The following is an 18,960-nucleotide window of genomic DNA, read 5'->3' as shown; positions in this document are numbered from 1 at the left end:
CCTTGGGTGCCACTGTATTAAATTTATGGTATGATATATATATATAGAGAAAAAACATTATCTTAAATGTATTTTTATACGAGAAAAAACTATGAGAATGAGATCGGGGATGGGGTGATGGGTGATTAATATTTGACGGATACCAAAAATCATCTGTAGCAAATTTAAAGGACTAAAATTACTCAAGGATATATTTAATGGACTATTTAAGATATATACTAAACATTAGGGACCATTTATGTCATCTTCCCCATTTACGTGTCTTCGTTGCAATTTCCAGTGGCTCTCTCTGCCCCCCACAGCCTCTTTGTTTTTTGCATCTGAATTCTGCCGCGAAGAATCAATATCCGCCGTTAAATTCCTCATATTCCGGCGAATTTTGTGTGCTTGTAATCGCCATGAATACAGAATAGTAAGTTCTGTTGTCACATTACTTATTATTTTGCAATATTTCCACATTGTACTATCGCAATGAATACAGAATAGTAAGACTTGAACTATCCCTTCAGATTAGTGTCTGTCATTCAATTTCCTTATCTAACTCTTTTTCATTCAATATATATTCGTTTAATTGTGGATTTATCGAAATATCCTTGTTTTATAGCATTTGTTGATTTCACTTGTAAACCCTAAGTCATTATTCTGCAATCGAATATCGTTTGAAAAAATTGATTACTTTTTATACGTTAAAGCTTGATAAAAATACCCTGGATCGACTTTCTGTTTTATGTGCTACGTTTTCCCTCCTAATTATAGCAGGGAGGAGGGTGAAAATGCTCAACCTTGGCTGTTTTATTATGTGCATTGTCTTACTAGCTTAAAAGATATTTCCCTTTTATCATTTTCACCTTTTTCTATTTCAATCGGTCCCAAAGACAAAATATAGTCATATAAATTGATCATAGAATCAAAAGGTGGAAAGGAGGGAGTATCAGTTTTCTCATGAACTTCATTCCAGAATACATCTTGAAAATCTTCTATTTTCAAGTTGTTATCTGTTGCTCTATTTAAATATATCAGATTCACTGTGAATTAGCTATCAAATTTTGTCAGATAGTTTCTATACGTTGTGTTGCTTGAGATTAGCTTGAAGCACGCTTGAACCTCGAAAATATGTGTTTTGCAGGTTCGGTGCTTTGCATCACTTTAAGGCACTAAAGCTTGCATCTTAGTGCTCATGAAGTCTATCTTAAAGAGGACAACACTAATCAATAAATATAGTTCCCAAAGCGATATATTAATTGCTAATTGCATTTTAGTACATATGAAAAAGATTTTTTTTTATCTTTTTTATGAGTTATGAATGAAATTAGAAATTTAGTAGATGAAAAAACTAGTCACCAATTAAATCAGAAACTTAAAATTGTATTCTTTTAATATTTGAACGTGATAAAAGAAAGGAGTTTACTTCATGGATTTCACTCAGTTGCAGTTTTCTGGAAGTTAATCCATATAATTGTTGTGTGTGTTGCGATTAACATTTACAACAATTTTTCTTGCATTACATATACTTTTTCATATGAACCTTTCTTCAATAAAAGTACTCACTTCAGTTGTGTTTTGCTTTTAAGTCCCTGTAGGCATTTGGTGCCTTTCTATTCTTTTTGTGTTTGCCAACGTTGCTTTCATGATTACCTCTAGATCAGTTGAAACTCTTGGTGTGATATTTTTTTCACATAAGGTCCAACTAGTAAAGTCTAAGTCAATTTTTGAGTAATTCCCTAAACTGGTTTAAGTGGGAATCAGGTCGATCAATGTTAGTCTTCCTTTGTTGTAGAGTTGTTCTAGATAAGTAGGATTATCAATTATGTGTCTCCTGCTGTAGCATTAAATCATATCAAGTTCAACCTAGAGAACAATATCCAAACGTAATCTATATTGGAATTTGTAGGCTATGTCTGATTATTTTTTTTAAAAAAAAAGAGGCTATGTCTGATTATAACTGATAGCATATGGTAGGACAGTTATCCTATCATGTCTGTCTCTTTAACCTTTCAAAAAGGGTACAGTCCTTAGAAAATCTGCTCCCCAGATTCTATCATAAGGATCAATAACCATACTATAACACCTCATCTTGTAAGCATGTAAGAGTGTATGGTGATTCTATAATGTAAAGACTACTTTGTCTTGGTTTATTGATAAATTTGTGCAATAAAATTTACTAAAATGCAAAGTAAATTTGAACATCTAGTGAATGAGCCGTAATGTAGAACTTTGGTAGTTTCATATAATTTTAGTCAAATCAAGTAGTAGGAGGATCAAATTAAATACCAAATTGGCCAGCAGATGTTGCTAAATTATGCATATATAGAAAGACAACAAACTTTTCTACAGTTTTGTTAATATAATAATTGAATTTTCTTAATTGGTACATTTGCTGCTCTTCATCTTAATGTTAGTGCTTGTTTCTATTAGTGATTTAGCTGTGTCATCTAGGATAGTGTTTAAGTATGCATCTTTCAACAGCTGCAAGCTATTGAGTTTGTATTATGATTACATTTGTTGTGATTTCTGTGCAGTGACTACCTGTTCAAACTTTTGCTTATTGGTGATTCTGGTGTTGGGAAGTCATGTCTCCTTTTGAGGTTCGCTGTAAGTTTTCCTATCTTGGATTTGTCTGTACTGATTTTTTTCTCTGGTGCTGCTATTACCTTTCCTTTGTGTAACAGACTTACTGAACTCTTGATTGACTAAACAAATGGAGGATTTTTGTGGAGAATCATGACCATATGCACTAGCCACTGGATTCTCCATGTCTTCATTTTTCTGTTCCATTCCCCCCTTGGAGTGAATCAGTTATCTGAGCACATACTGACTGCTTCCCTAACATTTCATTTTTATTCTAAATTTGGGGAAAATTTTCATTCATATGTCTTTAATCGAGTAGTGATCTTTATGGGTGGTTCTGCAATGTGCTTTTATTCTAGCATTCAATTTCAAATCAACCTCGAAGAACCTAATCCACCTTCGACTCCCCTGTTCTGCAAAACCATAGCTTTCCATAGGTACTTCGCCAAATTTTCAGACAGCAAAAACAACGGCCAATATGAATAAGAAATTGATATTTCAGTAAAGATTAATTGCAAATTTATTGTGAGTTCCATTTACCTTCTGTGGTATGTATTGAAAAATGGAAAGGCAATAAATTGATATGATTGAAGATTTGAAGGAAACAGAAAATCAGTTTCAATTCAGTTCAAGCACACAGTGTTATAATGTGCAGTAATTGACAGTAGCCTACTTGAAATTTCAATATCCAATCCAAGTTTGTACTTCTGCCCCATAATTTTAGTCACATTTTCATTGTTTGAGATCAGCTGGTCGCATCTTTGGTCATTGGACTTTGGTAACTCCACTTTTTGTATTAGAAGCTGCACAAAAAACACTATAAGTTGCAATTTAACCTTTCAAAATGATGACATAATATATCTACGGAAAAGGGTCAAAATTGCCCCTGAACTATGCGAAATAGACCACTTATACCCTCCATTACATTTTGGGATCAAAAATACCCCCGTAGTTATCCCAGGAGACCACAAATACCCTCAATAGTTAACACCCCAATTTTTTAGTGACATGGCAAGCCACATGGGACTAATCCCTCCACCTAAGCATTGCTAACTAAGATTCACTACAAAAGAACTTGACTTTTAGTGGCGACAAAGTCGCCACAAAATCCCAAAATATTGCCACTAAAGGTTATGAGTAATTTTTAGTGGCGACTAAGGCTCTAACAACCATTCGCTAGTAAAACCTATTTTTTCAACAAAAAAATATGATAATTAATTTTCGATTGCGACCTAATTTTCTAAAATAAATAACTTGCAATATCCATATTAAAAACATCCAATATTATTACGAAAAATAATCAAAATTACTTCTCAATTCAAATCTCCTACTATATATATATAATGCATCATTGTACATTTTATACATTTACATATGACATAAAAATAAAACATATAGTGTCTTCAAACTTCTACTTAATCGATATCATATTTGATTTTTAAAAAATAATGAAGAAAAAAACACAAAATTAGAATTTAATGTTAAAAACTTTTAGTGACGATTTTCTGGGCTTTTGTGGCAACTGTTGTTGCCGCTAAAGGCCTAGTTCTTTTGTAGTGAATCCTAGTTGGCAACGCTTAGGTGGAAGGATTAGTCCCACGTGGCTTGCCACGTCAATAAAAATTTGTGGTGTTAACTCTTGAGGGTATTTGTGGTCTCTTAGGATAACAGCATGGGCATTTTTGATCCCAAAATGTAACGAAGGGTATAAATGGTCTATTTCATATAGTTCGGGGGCAATTTTGACCCTTTTCCGATATATCTATAAACTTGGGTCAAAATGACCTCTTAACTCTTGGGGAAGTGAACAACCCAATTATGAGACAGAGTAAGTACTATATGACATAGTTTTGTTCTTTGCACCACAGTAATGAAGCAAACTAAATAACCTGTCTTGGTTTAAGGAAGGTTCACTTGAGGCGCGCTTAATTCTAAAGCTCAAAGAAGCTTAGGGGAGGCGCTTTGCCTCACTTAGGATGTGCTTTAGTATAGGCAAGGCTCTAAGGCGTACGCTTCATTATTATAAGTTCTATCTTGAATAGAGCGGTACTAAACAATAATATGATCAACAAAAAGATAATATTAGTAATTGTTAAGGAGATCATTATGAATGATATTGTTTTTTCTTTCCTGTAATACATATAAATTATATTTTTTTCTCTGTTGCGCCTTTTTAAATTAAGCCCAAACTTTAATTGCTTAGAGTAATTTTAACGCTTTTCGCCTTTGACAACTCTACGTTGTTGCGTATTTGCTATAATCTCCATGTCAATTCTTTTTCAGTAAAGGGTCAAAAATGCCATTTACATATTAGAAATGACTCAGAAATGCCCTCCTTCGGGTATATATTTTTTATTTTTTCTTTGTTGTGCCTTTTTTCTAAAACTCCAGATAGGCCTAGAGCACTTTTTAATGCTTTTCGCCTTTGAAAACACTGTTTTGTTGCTTATTTGCTATAATCTCCATGTCAATTCTTTTTTGGGAAAAGGTTAAAAAATGCCCATAACGTTTTAGAAATGACTGAAAAATGCCCTCCCTCCACCAATTGGATAAAAAATGTTCTCCTTCCACCTATTGGATTAAATTTGTCTTTCTATCTACCTATTGGATCAAATGCGCTCTTTCCACCTGTTCTATCAAATTTGTTTTTTTGAAATAATTCCATTTTAGCTCATCTCATAACATTACCAATGTTATACAAAATAAAAATAAAAATATTTATTTTTGAGCTATGAAGTTCATCATCCTCTCACTTATTTGTACCTTTTAGAAGGGCGGGGGAGGGGTTGTTGCTTTTTTATGCTTTTTCGGACCTACCTTCTTAGAGCCATAAAAATGTTGCATGACAGTTCTTGTCACGACCCGATTTCTCGAGTCATGACGGCACTTACCATACCCTACCAGTAGGTAAGCCAACCCTCAACCCAGAATATCAAGCAATGAGCGTAAGAGCAGAAACTAGCGAAAACTATAATCTAAGCAAGGGCAACAAGGCGGAAACAAACCAAAATAAGAATGCCAAAAACAAAAGCTCGGAAAAGGGTACAATAGTTAGGTTAATCACGAAATTACCTCGAACTACGCACACCCGACAACTTCCGAACACTCTACCGCGAAGCCATCGAAAATACGAAGCTCCCGCACTTCGAATCGCCTAATCCGGTTGAGAGATGAGAGAGATATGAGGATTTTAAGTTTGGAAAAGGGTTGCTGATATTTCTGCATTTTATAGCAGATTTTTCTACATTAACTTTCCAAAAACTTAAAACTCCGACGGGGTGCTCCGATCTCGTTCGAAACCCCGTACACGCAAACGAGATATGCAACCATACCAAATTCAATATTCCGGACTCGATGATGCAGTCAAAATTTCCATATGAGGTCATCTTGACAAAAAATGAGTCCTACACCCAACCGCCATTTTAAGTCAAAAACCACAAAAGGGATCAGAAAAAAATCAGAAACCTCGGGACACAAAAGAAGAGTCAATCTAGACCGAACTCGACATTTCGGTGCTAATTGCGCTGACGGAATTCTCATCCGAGTGCGTTTACTCAGAATGTTGACTAAAGTCAAACTTAGGCTTAAACTTAAAGTTAAAACGCCTAATCGCACCGACTCACACTGAAAACCTCGGGAGTCATGCCGACCATGCTACTGGCCTAAAATGACCCTTCCAGAGCTGATGAAATTGTCAGAATTGGATTTCGATGTCATCTTTTTGAACTTTTGATAGAAAATGATCGTTCAAGGTTCATAAGCTCCAAAAACACTAAAACTCGCACAATAACCAAACGAACGACTAGGTGACCGAACTGTCAGTCCCAGCAAGTCATAAATGACTTGGGGTTGCTACAGGAACGCTCTAAACGACACACAGAAGGCAAAACACAGAAATGACCAGGAGGGTCATTACAATATCAACTACTAAAAAGGGCTTTCGTCCGCGAAAGTAAGGGTCAAGAAGTACCTGAAGGCTGAAACAAGCCGGGAAACTGCTCTCGCATCTCCTGCTCGGTCTCCCAGGTAGCCTCCTCGACTGGACGATGCCTCCAACGAACCTTAACAACAGGAATGGCTCTTAAGCGCAATCTCCTCACATCTCTGGCTAGAATGACAACTGGCTCCTCTACAAATCGTCTGTAGTAGCCTGCTAGTCCGACGAAGCTCCGAATCTCAGTAATTGAGGTGGGCCTAGCCCAATCACGAATAGCCTCAATCTTCGTCAGATCTACCATAATGCCCTCCTTGGATACAACGTTAGTACGGTCGTTTAGACACCAAAATCACAACAAACGGAGACGGGTCAATTTTGGAGTCAAAACGGGAATCGTGAGACCCGCACCGAACTGTTCGAATTTGACTCCGTCAAGAGACCCAAAACAGTACCCCGAACTTGTGTTCCAAAATGGAACACAATTCAAGGCTCAAAATGCAGCAAAAACCAACAAGCAAGAAAACCACACTTTAATCAACTTAAAAGAAAATATGCAGCAGTCTAAACTCGACATTTCAAGGTGTGCCTTCTGTGTCGTTTAGAGCGTTCCTGTAGCGACCCCCAGTCATTTATGACTTGCTGGGACTGACAGTTCGGTCACTTGGTCGTTCGTTTGGTTATTGTGCGAGTTTTAGTGTTTTTGGAGCTTATGAACCTTGAACGATCATTTTCTATCAAAAGTTCAAGAAGATGACATCGAAATCCAATTCTGACAATTTCATCAGCTCTGGAAGGGTCATTTTAGGCCAGTAGCATGGTCGGCATGACTCCCGAGGTTTTCAGTGTGAGTCGGTGCGATTAGGCGTTTTAACTTTAAGTTTAAGCCTAAGTTTGACTTTAGTCAACATTCTGAGTAAACGCACTCGGATGAGAATTCCGTCAGCGCAATTAGCACCGAAATGTCGAGTTCGGTCTAGATTGACCCTTCTTTTGTGTCCCGAGGTTTCTGATTTTTTTCTGATCCCTTTTGTGGTATTTGACTTAAAATGGCGGTTGGGTGTAGGACTCATTTTTTGTCAAGATGACCTCGTATGGAAATTTTGACTGCATCATCGAGTCCGGAATATTGAATTTGGTATGGTTGCATATCTCGTTTGCGTGCACGGGGTTCCGAACGAGATCGGAGCACCCCGTTGGACTTTTAAGTTTTTGGAAAGTTAATGCAGAATCTGCTATAAAATGCAGAAATATCAGCAACCCTTTTCCAAACTTAAAATCCTCATATCTCTCTCAACCGAATTAGGCGATTTGACGTGCGGGAGCTTCGTATTTTCGGTGGCTTCGCTGTAGAGTGTTTGGAAGTTGTTGGGTGCACGTAGTTCGAGGTAATTTCGCGATTAACCTGACTGTTGTACCCTTTTTTGAGCTTTTTATTTTGGTTTGTTTCCGCCTTGTTTAGATTATTGTTTTCGCTAGTTTCTTCCCTTACGCTCATTGCTTGATGTTTTGGGTTGCGGGTTGGCTTACCTACTAGTAGGGTATAGTAGGTGCCGTCATGACTCGAGAAATCGGGTCGTGACAGTTCCCTTTCTGGGACACCATCTTTTCTGCCAGTTTTTTTCCTGTGATTGGTCCATCTACTATGTTGTTCACTGCATGGACAGCAGTCACCCCTGACATGGATAGAGGGTGGTCTAAATCATTTTATTCTTTTGCTTCACAAGCCAACGGCTCCGGAATGGCCTGGCATGAGGTTGTCATTAGAATTATTGTTCTGAAATATCCTTCTATTTTTATTTTTTTTTGGGGGTGTGGCATATATGGATTCTCGTTATCTAAAGAGGGGTCATTCTTCTAATAATGTCAGGACATTGTTTGTTATTTGCTAGCCCCTTGTCATGGTCTGTTGTTACAAGTGAAGACTGAGGACAGTCCTAAACTTTCCAACTACCAGAGTCTACTTGAGTACCCTGGTGGAGTTGTTTTCTTGCTTTATAGTGAAGTTGGAACTATCACTATCTCGTAGAAAATAACTTCGCCCACGATATTTGCTACTCCTTCCTATAATTCAGAAGCATAGCCACTATACTGGCTGTCATTAGAAAAAATGTTCAATTTTCTTCTTCTTTTTCCTTTTTTGGTGTGGATGTAGATTCTTGTTGACTAAAGAAAGATGGGCATTCTTCTAGTAATGTCAGGACATTGTTTCTTATTTGCTAGCTCCTTGTCACAGTCTGTTGTTATAAGTGAAGACTGAGGATAGTCCTGAACTTTCGAACTATACTAGAGTTTACTTGAGTACTCTAGTGGAGTTGTTTTCTTGCTTTATAATGAAGTTGAAACTATCAGTATCTTGTAGAAAACTACTTTGCACATGATATTTGCTCCTCCTTTCTATAGAGGCATAGCCATTCTATGAAGTTCCACGTTCACCCTGTAAACATTTGATTGATTAATGATGAACTCATAGATTCTTACCCTGCTGAAAACTGCATCAGAATATAGTTCAATGTTGTTTACATTTTTCTTCTGTAATTGTTGGCTGCTTATTTTCTCTTTTTTTCCATCAGGATGACACATATCAGGAGAGCTACATAAGCACAATTGGAGTTGATTTTGTAAGATACTTTAATTGTTTATGTGCTACTCAGTTTTACAATATGGTTGGAATTCTGTGATCTTTTTCAGCCAGAGCATTTTTACTTTTATGTGATCACTGATTTTACCAAATATCCAAATGTTTTCGTGTAGAAAATCAGGACAGTGGAGCAAGATGGAAAGACCATTAAGCTTCAGATTGTAAGACTTCTCCTGCACTTCTGCTTCAGGCCTTTCTTTTTACAGATATTTGTTGCGCTGAACCTTTAATGAAATCAAGAATTGGTGTTTTCTATTTTGACTCTGTTTAGTGGGATACTGCTGGACAAGAGCGTTTTAGGACTATCACTAGCAGCTACTATCGTGGAGCCCATGGCATAATAGTGAGTAGTGACCTTACTTTTCTTAACACAATATAAATAATAATTAGTTGCCTGTAGAGTTAAATGTCAACCACTTTCTTTACCTGTTACATTCTACATTCTTTTTATGGCCTCTATGGTAGGTTGTTTATGATGTGACGGATCAGGAGAGCTTCAATAATGTGAAGCAGTGGCTGAGTGAAATTGACCGTTATGCTACCCCAAATGTTAACAAAATTCTTGTTGGGAACAAGTCTGACCTTGTTGCTAGTAGAGTTGTGTCGTATGAAACGGCTAAGGTGAATCATCTTCTTGCAGATATTAAATGATCCTTATTTAAATGGAAAACAAACTTATACTAATTTATTTTTAGGCCTTTGCTGATGAAATTGGTATTCCATTCTTGGAGACCAGTGCGAAAGATGCTAGTAATGTAGAAGAGTCTTTCATGGCTATGACTGCTGCTATCAAGAAAAGGTAAATGCATTCCTTGTATTTAAATAGTGCTAATCAATGGTGTCTTTTATAGCCTTTCCAAGTTGTGGTGTGATCTTTGATAAAATCCAACTACTACTGTTTTCTGTGAGACGATTACTTTTTTACTTTTATCACTTCCTTCTCTGACATTATGTTTGGTCCTGAAAATTGAGAGATATTTTAGGTAGTAAATATGGTTATCTTCCCATTTAGGATCTTATTTGACGTTTTAAATGGATTTAAACATGATATGCAAACACTATAAGCATTTACATAAACCAAAAGGTCCAAATGAAAGATGTAGCAACTTGTTTGGTTTTGGCCCCATCCCTTGTACGATTGCATGGTTTAATCAACTTCACTTGATGCTATAAAATGTTCTCCAAATAATCTTTTCATTTACATTTGTTTCTCTCAATTCCCATTATTTCCTTCTCTTTGGCTTCCTGATTGCAGTATGGCAAACCAACCGGCCCCAAATGCTGCTCAGCCTCCAAATGTAAACATTCGTGGACAGCCCGTTGCTCAGAATAGTGGCTGCTGCTCGTCTTGAGAGAACGTCCGCTATTTGCTTGCTGGCTCACCTCTCATCCATGACATGTCTACTGTAATCTCACTAATCAACAACAATGTTTACCCTTGTAGCCTTGTCATGTAAAATCCTTACTACTAGATATATCTTTTTATTTCTTGATAAGAAATATATCTTTTTATTGAAGTGGACCAATTGTGAACGTAATGATCTTAGCATTATTTGTTGCACTTTGACATTTAGGCCTGCTTTTGCTTAAAAATAAATTTCTCATAGTTCAACTGAAAGCTATACTGGTGAACATGAACGTCTTTGCCGTTAACATCCTTTTTTTATTTTTGTTATATCGGATGTCCCCAATCAGCATTCAATCACTGTGAGAATTGTGCTAAGCTCTGAGTCCTGCTTGATGAGCATGGTCCCTTATTTTTTTTGGCAACATTTGCTCTTCTCAACGTTGCCTAAATTATAACGGCAGAAATATACAACATATCTAGTGAAATTTTATTAAGTGGGATCTGAGGAGGGTATGGTGTACGTAGACCTTACCACTATCTCATGAAGGCAAAGAGACTGTTTTCGAAAGACCCTCAATAGAAATATACATTGAAGCCATTAAATGCTTTTGGACAAATAAAGTAAACATTCTTCTGTCAGCAAAGGCTACTTAGGCTGTGACTCAAACTTGTAGGAGGCGTAAGAAAGAGCATGGTTGCTCCAGCTATGATGAATAAGTTCAGCTTTGGCATTTTCACCTGCAGCACCCATTGCTACATGTAATGGATACAGGTGGTCAGGCCATGGGTGTGCAATTTTGGCACAAGGTGCTTTTGTCATATAGTTGTTGACATCTTCATACCTTCCATTAACAAGGGATTCCTTAAGCCAATTGTCAAAATCCATAGCCCAAGAAGCGACGCCAGCTGTATCGCGCAAAGCCCTCAAGTTGTGAGTTGCAGATCCAGAACCAACTATGAGGACACCCTCTTCCTTGAGAGGGGCTAATGCTTTCCCAATGTTAAAATGATGAGTTCCATCCCTCTTTGTCTGGACGGAAAGCTGGCAGACTGGGATGTCAGCCTCTGGATACATGAGCATAAGAGGCACCCATGCACCATGATCTAGGCCTCGGTTATTGTCTTCATGCACTCGATTGAAACCAGATGACTTGAGCAGTTCCTTCACCCTTTTGGCTAATTTTGGAGCTCCTGGTGCTTGATATTTCAGCTGGTACATCTGTTCTGGGAAGCCGTAGAAGTCGTAAATAGTGTCATTGAGGCCAGTGATGCAATTCACAGTAGGCTCTGAAGTCTCCCAATGACCAGAGATCACCAAAATTGAATTGGGTTTCTGGGTGAAGACTTTCTGTTTGAAGCATTTCAAGAAATGTCTGGCAGGTAAGGAGTCATCTATTGAAAGCATTGGGGAACCATGTGATATGAAGAAGGTTTCTTTCACAGGGACAGCAATTTGGCTCCCCATTTCCATCAAGATCCACACGCAAATATATTTACTAGATTGATTCTGCTATTTATTCACACTGCTCTCACCTACCACCATCCTTAACCCTCTTATCTCTTTTCATTCTAAGTCAACTCTATTACTACTTAAATAACGATACCACATGACCCATGTGATAAATCATAGGAGCTGCTTGTAGTTGCGTCAACTTTCAGTTTTTGCTTCCCCATTATCACCCCTGTGCTATCCTAGGGAGTGGGGTGTTGGGGGTGGGGGAGTAGTAAACTTGTAATTAGATAATTTTGCTTATTACGCGTGACGGGAGATTGGCGTTCATGCTCTTGGTCTTCAATTCGATGTTGAGCTATTGTATACAGAAATGCTGAAAGACTTGCAGAGAAGATCCTTGAAAGATAAGAACAGCGGACCTTATGAAGGTAAACTTGGTCCGCCAACAGCTGCTCGATAGTCATGGCTATTCAAATTTTAGACCTCCCAACACAAATAGCAAGAGTATCAAAAGTAAAGATATTTATCCCTAATCAGAAGTTCAGAAGACCGACCACCCTGCCATCTGAGTAGATGAGAATTATCATTAAATGATGCACAGAAAATATTACTAGAATAAAACAGCAGATGGAAAAGATCATGCATAAGTTGATGTGCTTCATATAACCCAGTAGGATCAGAAGAGTAACACATCAGATAAAATAAAATAAAAAAGCTACAGAGAGGATCACATAAACGGAAGAAATTTACATTGAAACTTCCACTCCATTATTATAGTTAGATTTGCCTCTTGGACGTGGTAGAAAAGCACTACAAAAGCATCACTTGCCACCCAATGTAGGGAAGTGACCTGGATCTTCAATGGGAGGAGCAGCTTCCACATTGCTCATTGTGTTGGTTCCACTGTAACCTCTAGAACCGCGGCCACGCCCTCTACCTCGACCACCAGGTACATAATACCTCTCACCCTCAGCAGGCTTCAAAAACTCATTAATGCTGACCGCCTAAAGCCAGAGAAAAAAAGAGAGGATATTACGTGTAAGATGATTACAATTTCCACTCTCATTTATGTTGATTGATTGACACCGCATCTCAATCAACTTCAGCCTGTGCATGCACATGTATAAGAGTGTGTAATGGATTTCTTTTTGTAAAAAATTGTTGCATGGCACTACAACAGCTATATGTTGGCAAGTCAAAAGGATTACCAGAAATTCTGAAAGAAACAGAGGAAACAAAGGCCCAACTGTAGAAGAATACAACATAAATGTACCCTCTGCAACAACATTGTAACATGATACAATTTTCATTGACACGCATGCAACAGCATCCAGAAAAGAGTGTCTGCTGTGGTGTATAGCAAGCATAACAATTATAACAGGATGGATGCATTGTACATAAAATTTGGTAAAGCACTATTGAGAGCAACAACAACAGACTCAGTGTAGTCCCACAAGGATTGGTAAAGCACTATTGAGAGCAGCATAAGAAAAGCATGTGCTATATAAATGAGCGTCAGGGACGCAGCCACCGAAGAATTACCTTCTTTGCCTTCTCTTCCTTCTCAGCAGACTCTTTTCTCTTATCCTTGGAGCCCTAAAAATTAAGGCATAGAAGTATATCAAGAAATGTTCTAAAGATAACTGGCATCAAGCATAAGCAGAGGACAGAATGTCTCAAGATTTCACCAATTTGACAAAGATTTCATCACTGGGTTTCTTTGAAATCTGTTGCATGGATTCAAATACTTTGGTGTCGACCTTCCTTTCCTCAGACTTAAGCGCCTGCAAAGCCTTCCGTTTTTCTTCTAGCAACTTCTCATACTCTTCAAGGGTCATCTCCTATTCATTCAAGGAACATGAATTACATTAAACATAAAACAATGTACAAATTTACCTGCATTCTCTAACGATAAATCATCTGCTGTGAAGCACCATCTCTCTTGCAGTGAACTGGTAAAAAAACTATTAACCATCACCTGCAACTCCACCATGTCTTTTTTTTTTAACATTAACACTTCCTAGTCTGAGACCCTGCAACTCCACCATGTCTTAAGTACTAGTTCTACCATAACCAGCACTACACTTGGAAAGTTTCTACTACTGATAAACTTCTGCTACTACCTTTATGGCCAGTGTTGTCAAAAGTAAAATACGTAAAAAGGCACTCAAGTCTATTAAAGATTTAAGCACTAAGTGCATTTCTAACTAACTGCAGTTGTGTCAGTGTCTTAATCAAATTTATTAGTTAAAGTTTCTTTTTAGTAAATTGTTATCCTATTCCTAACAACAATATTCATCCATAATGTTTCTTTAATTAGTCTATTGCTGTGCAAGCTACATTTATTGTGTAGTGCACGCCTCTTTGACAGAGCCCATGGTCGGACACTCATGCCTTGAATACTTGGTGCTTGCAAAGAAGCTGCTGCCAAGAAAAACAAGCTCTACCTGTGTCACACACTTAAGTCATAACTTCATAGCTCAAGTGCACTTTCAACAAAATTATTCACAATATTTAAAACATGTCCTTTAATGGCTTTAAACATGACCTCACCAAATGTACTAAGCAAACAAGTTCCAATTATGAAACATTCTTCTGTTAACCTAAACACCAAATACGGAACCAAAATCCAGCCCCTTCTCAAGCAACCCAAAGAACAATGTCCAGAAGTTCCAATGTGCATCCGATATTTACTTCCAGTTGATGAGCAATTACCAGGTTATAAAAGTAAAAAGTAAATTATAGACTTGCTACTTCCATGGGCCTTCAAAAAGGAAGGTGTTAAATTATGATTGCCGAGGCTCTCTTGAGCATCTGTTTCTAGAGCAGAGCACGACATGTCCCATACAAAGGCAGCAACACAAGGATCGACAAGTCCAATCAATACTGTGTTGTGTATGATTAAGAAGACTTCACCTTATCTTCAGGCTCCTTGTCCTCAGCTTCAGCAGCTGGATTTTCCTTCTTGTCGTCTCCTGCTCCTTCTTCGGTGGAGGGTTTCTCCACATTCAGATTTTTCTCACCTTCATCAGCAACTTCACCAGTCATCCTGTAATAGACAATACAATAAAATTCAACACCAAATTCAATAGATAGAATTTACCATTTATTTTCAAACTAGTTGGTTTAGGGCCATGTAAGAAAGTAAAACTCACTGAGTAAGTTCATCTGCTTCAGTTCCCCAATTTCCTCGGCCAGCACCTTCACGCTTTATCTCACTTCTGCTCATACAGTGAAAGATAAGTACGACAGCTTTACAAATATGGTAATAGAAAGGCGAGGTAACACAGACAAGAAAGATGTATCTACCCGCGGCCAGTACCACTACGGCGTTCAAATGTCCTACGAGGCCGGTCCCCCTCGGGCATTTCTTCATTACCAAAACCACCTTGTCTACCACCACGGAAAGCATGGGGTCCACCATAACCACACGTCTTTCAGAGGGTCTTCCTCCTTCCATGTATTCAGGTGCAGCTATACCACCTGAAAATTCTCTGTTGCGAGAAAAGTTCTCATTGTTGGATGCTTCCCTATTGAACCCACCTCCACCACGACCACGACCATAGCCACGTCCACCACCTCTACCTCCACCACGTCCAAATTCTGTTTTTGCCTCCCTGACTACACAGTTGAAACAGGGACCCCATAAGTGCAAATTTTGAATACTTGCAACAGAAAAGGAGGAAAAGAACCATAAGTGCAATGACTATAAACAGAAGCCTATAGGCAGATTGAGCAACAGAAAACAAAATTAATCCATCCAGATCATTATTCAAGTGGGACCACTCAATTCCAGACAATTTGCTAGCACTCTTGAACGCGACAAGCAACAAGCATGAGAAAATAAAAATAGAATAACAGAGAACTGGTTACAATCAGACATCTTGTATGTAATATAAAAGTATATACATTAACATGTGAAATGTCAAAACCAAAAGGCGTCAATAACAGCAGGAATGGGATTCTTACCCATTCTTTTGAAGAGAAATGGGATAAAAGAAAAACTCATCCTTTAACAAATAATAGTCAAATCCAAAAAAAATGCTTCACTCTTAAACTTGGAAACGTTTAAGTCATTATAGTTTCATTTGTATATCAATAAACTTCGTTCCAATCTCAAACTAGTTCCTTTTTGTTGGGTCAATACTTTAATCCCAAACTAATTGGAGTGGCTTATACGAGTCCTCTATATATTCCACTCTATAACTCAATTACATGTTGATACTGCTAAGCAATTTAAGACAAATTAGGATTCTATAGAACTAGAAGTTCATACTTATCCTTATGCTGACCTAATGTAAGTGTAATAACAGCAACTAAGCATGAATCTTAAATAGTTGGTATCATCTATATGTGTACTTTGCTTCAATTTTCATAAGGTTCTTTTTTTAAGCTGCAGGTGCTTCACTACAATTATGTTATACTCTTAGGCCTTAGCTAAGCCACATCAACTATAAGATAATGTATTCATCTAGACAATTCCTCATGTGATTATTATGCCCCACCTATAGACTGTTACATTTGAAGGTCTACGCAGATCATGATTACTTTCTTTTTGATAAATCAAAGCATTGACAGTACACCAAGTTGGTCTCACATTAATTGGGTGTTGAAGTCAAACATCCAGAAATTCAGGCAAGCTATCTGCACGATATGGAATATCTGCTTACCTCACTTAAATTGATCCAAATATTAACACCTATCTCTACTTTTAGCTGATATAGATAATGAAAAACAAAACATGAGATGATAATGTCTTACTGATCGTGTTATCATCAAGGTAGAAAATATATTATCACCATGGTAGAAGCACATACATTGACTCTCACCACACAACTTTAGAAAAATAATTTTATATAGTTAAAATTTAACAAGCGACTATCCATGTGATTGTTATCGTATAATGTTATTTGCATCATACATCATTCCAATATAGATCATTTATATTATCACCACTCACCTCCAAGGAAAGAAAGAAGGATAAGACAATGTGTAATATAGATGACTCAAGCAACATTACTTCCATCTTTGTTACCACCAAAAACGACCTAGCTTTTCATCATATAAGATTAGTAGAAACAACTCCAGAGCAACTAGCACTATTGTTTGATGGGTCGTTTCCAAATTCCCTTTAAAACTAACTGCAACTTTTTATAATTATCTATAAAAACTCACATGCCAATACACAAATAGTTTTTACTCCAAAAGAGTGTATTTGTGTTAAAAGTTCATTAAATGTCTATAGATAATAAATTTAGAACCAAGTTATTAACAGTTGAAGTTGTCATTCTAAAATACAGAATCCATAAAGTTGATATCCTGACTCTGCCTCTAATAACAAGTCCTCCATAGTTAGCAAACACGTCGCAATTGAAGACGGTTTGCCTTGGTATCACTTTACAGATAACAACAGCTATGCTTCAAAACCCAACTAATATTGGAATCATCTATATGAATTCGCTGTACTCTTTCTACTTTAGTCCGGTTTCATTTGGGTTCATTCCAACAAATAATATCTCTCTTATAAGACAAATAACAGTTCTTCAAAACTAAACTAGAGGCACTCCAAATATAACACTTATTCCTAAACGGTCAAATCCTTTCTTAGTCCCCATCTGTTTCTCGCTGTTCATCCTCACTCCCTTAAATTTACAAATATTCAACCAAAATACAGATACCTAGTAATATGATTGAGTCGTATCCATAAACAAACATAAATAGCTGACTGAAGCTCACCAGCTTGAGTCGGGGAGGAGCTAGTGGGGAGCTTCGCCGGCTGCTTCTTAGCCGCCGCCGCCGGAGCTGAGGCTTCTTCGCCGGATCAACTTTTGCTGGTGAATAGCAATCAGCTTGATGATCATCGTTATCATCATCACCAAGCAAATCAAAGGGGTCAAATCCCGCCATTTCAAGACTACAACAACCCTTTTTACCTTTTTATGTGTCAACACACCGCGACAACCGCTAGTTCATCCGAATATCCATCGTCATAAATCAGTTGTAAATCAGTGCAGTCTACAGGAACAAAAAAGTAGGATATTTAGGTGAAACCCTAGCCGCAATGCAGAGGACAGTACACGAGGGAGAGTGTGTGAGAGAGAAAGAGATGGGTCAGAACCTAATCTGCAAAATCCTACAAGTTCTATGGAGCTCGTGTATCTTGATTTTTTTATTATTATATTTTATTTTTTTTACTTAATAAATTTCTTTATTAATTTAAGTTTTTTAATACTACATACTGTACTATAGTAATTGAAAAACATGTTGATTCAAAATGAGCCCTAAAGTATTTGTGATGCACTGTATAGTACTCTAACTTCAAAAGAGATGCATATGTGATCCCTAAGATATGATGTGGTCTATTAATAGACGATTACTTCCATATGTATTTTTAATAACACTGATGAATTAATATAATTTAGTGTAATATAACTAATATCAAATAATATGGTGTACTGATGAGATTACTCTCTTAGTTACAAATAACAAGACGATCATTATTCATAACATATAATTTAACCCCTAAATACTAACCAAGAGTCGCATGTACACCATTGCTTAATACTACCAATATTTTATTTCTCATTTTGGAAACTTGAAATTTTGTGATATTTACAAACTTGATTAACATAATTGTGATCGTAATTTAAGGATTGTATTGGGATATTTACGTAATATCTAATTAGGATTACCTATAACTTGAAAGGTTGTGAGGTATATACATATAGGTATATGTATGCATTTTGGGCAGCACACTTTTTATTTGGGAAGCACATATTGAAACAATTGTATAAGTGATAAACATCACCTTTGTGACTATTCACACCTCCTCTAGTGAAATTTGTTTCCCTAAGTCTAAGAACCTTAGAACTTTATCTAAACAACTTGTTATTCAAAATCACAAGAGAAAAACTTTGTCCTTTTGGCTGGAATTCGAGACACACCCTTCCCTTTGTAAGTGATGAAATTTTTTTCGAGTTGGGTATGTTTAGTATTTTAAGCATATCTCGTTCTTT

At 37.1% G+C, this 18,960-nt stretch overlaps 2 protein-coding genes and 1 pseudogene across 11 annotated transcripts in view; 1 reads left to right on the top strand and 2 right to left on the bottom strand.

Annotated features, from left to right (window-relative positions):
* Positions 1-241: 241 nt before the first annotated feature.
* Positions 242-18,960, top strand: part of LOC125819982 (ras-related protein RABD2a-like) — a 22,975-nt gene continuing 4,256 nt past the window's right edge. The window contains exons 1-8 of one of the 9 annotated variants that reach the window (XM_049499396.1): positions 242-412; positions 2,520-2,592; positions 9,076-9,123; positions 9,257-9,304; positions 9,415-9,486; positions 9,609-9,764; positions 9,839-9,942; positions 10,399-10,761. In XM_049499396.1, coding sequence (XP_049355353.1) covers positions 399-412; positions 2,520-2,592; positions 9,076-9,123; positions 9,257-9,304; positions 9,415-9,486; positions 9,609-9,764; positions 9,839-9,942; positions 10,399-10,495 — 612 coding nt within the window. In that variant the 5' untranslated portion in view covers positions 242-398 and the 3' untranslated portion in view covers positions 10,496-10,761. Of the gene's footprint in view, positions 413-470; positions 486-2,519; positions 2,593-9,075; positions 9,124-9,256; positions 9,305-9,414; positions 9,487-9,608; positions 9,765-9,838; positions 9,943-10,398; positions 10,762-18,960 lie in introns of those variants that run through there. The other 8 variants (XM_049499404.1, XM_049499433.1, XM_049499426.1 and 5 more) reach the window with 8 other exon arrangements.
* On the bottom strand, positions 10,908-12,029 carry LOC125819806 (4,5-DOPA dioxygenase extradiol-like). The gene has a single exon (XM_049499249.1). The coding sequence runs from the start codon at positions 11,960-11,962 to the stop codon at positions 11,138-11,140; it is 825 nt and encodes a 274-aa protein (XP_049355206.1). The 5' UTR covers positions 11,963-12,029; the 3' UTR covers positions 10,908-11,137.
* Positions 12,509-17,851, bottom strand: LOC125819740 (RGG repeats nuclear RNA binding protein A-like; annotated as a pseudogene). Its single transcript, XR_007442483.1, has 7 exons — positions 17,681-17,851; positions 15,254-15,565; positions 15,100-15,165; positions 14,861-14,993; positions 13,633-13,785; positions 13,487-13,540; positions 12,509-12,948 (listed from the first exon to the last, which is right to left on the bottom strand). The product of XR_007442483.1 is annotated as an RGG repeats nuclear RNA binding protein A-like (transcript).

This window comes from Solanum verrucosum, unplaced genomic scaffold (genome assembly GCF_900185275.1).
Source record: "Solanum verrucosum unplaced genomic scaffold, falcon-dt-bn FXZP01000020.1, whole genome shotgun sequence".
Lineage (NCBI taxonomy): Eukaryota > Viridiplantae > Streptophyta > Magnoliopsida > Solanales > Solanaceae > Solanum > Solanum verrucosum.
Note: the sequence above shows the minus strand (reverse complement) of the source record. Positions and strands in the feature narration are given on the sequence as shown.

Bases quoted from the DNA above. Each gene is read 5' to 3' on its own strand.
- LOC125819806 (XM_049499249.1), bottom strand. From the start codon at position 11,962: ATGGAAATGGGGAGCCAAATTGCTGTCCCTGTGAAAGAAACCTTCTTC.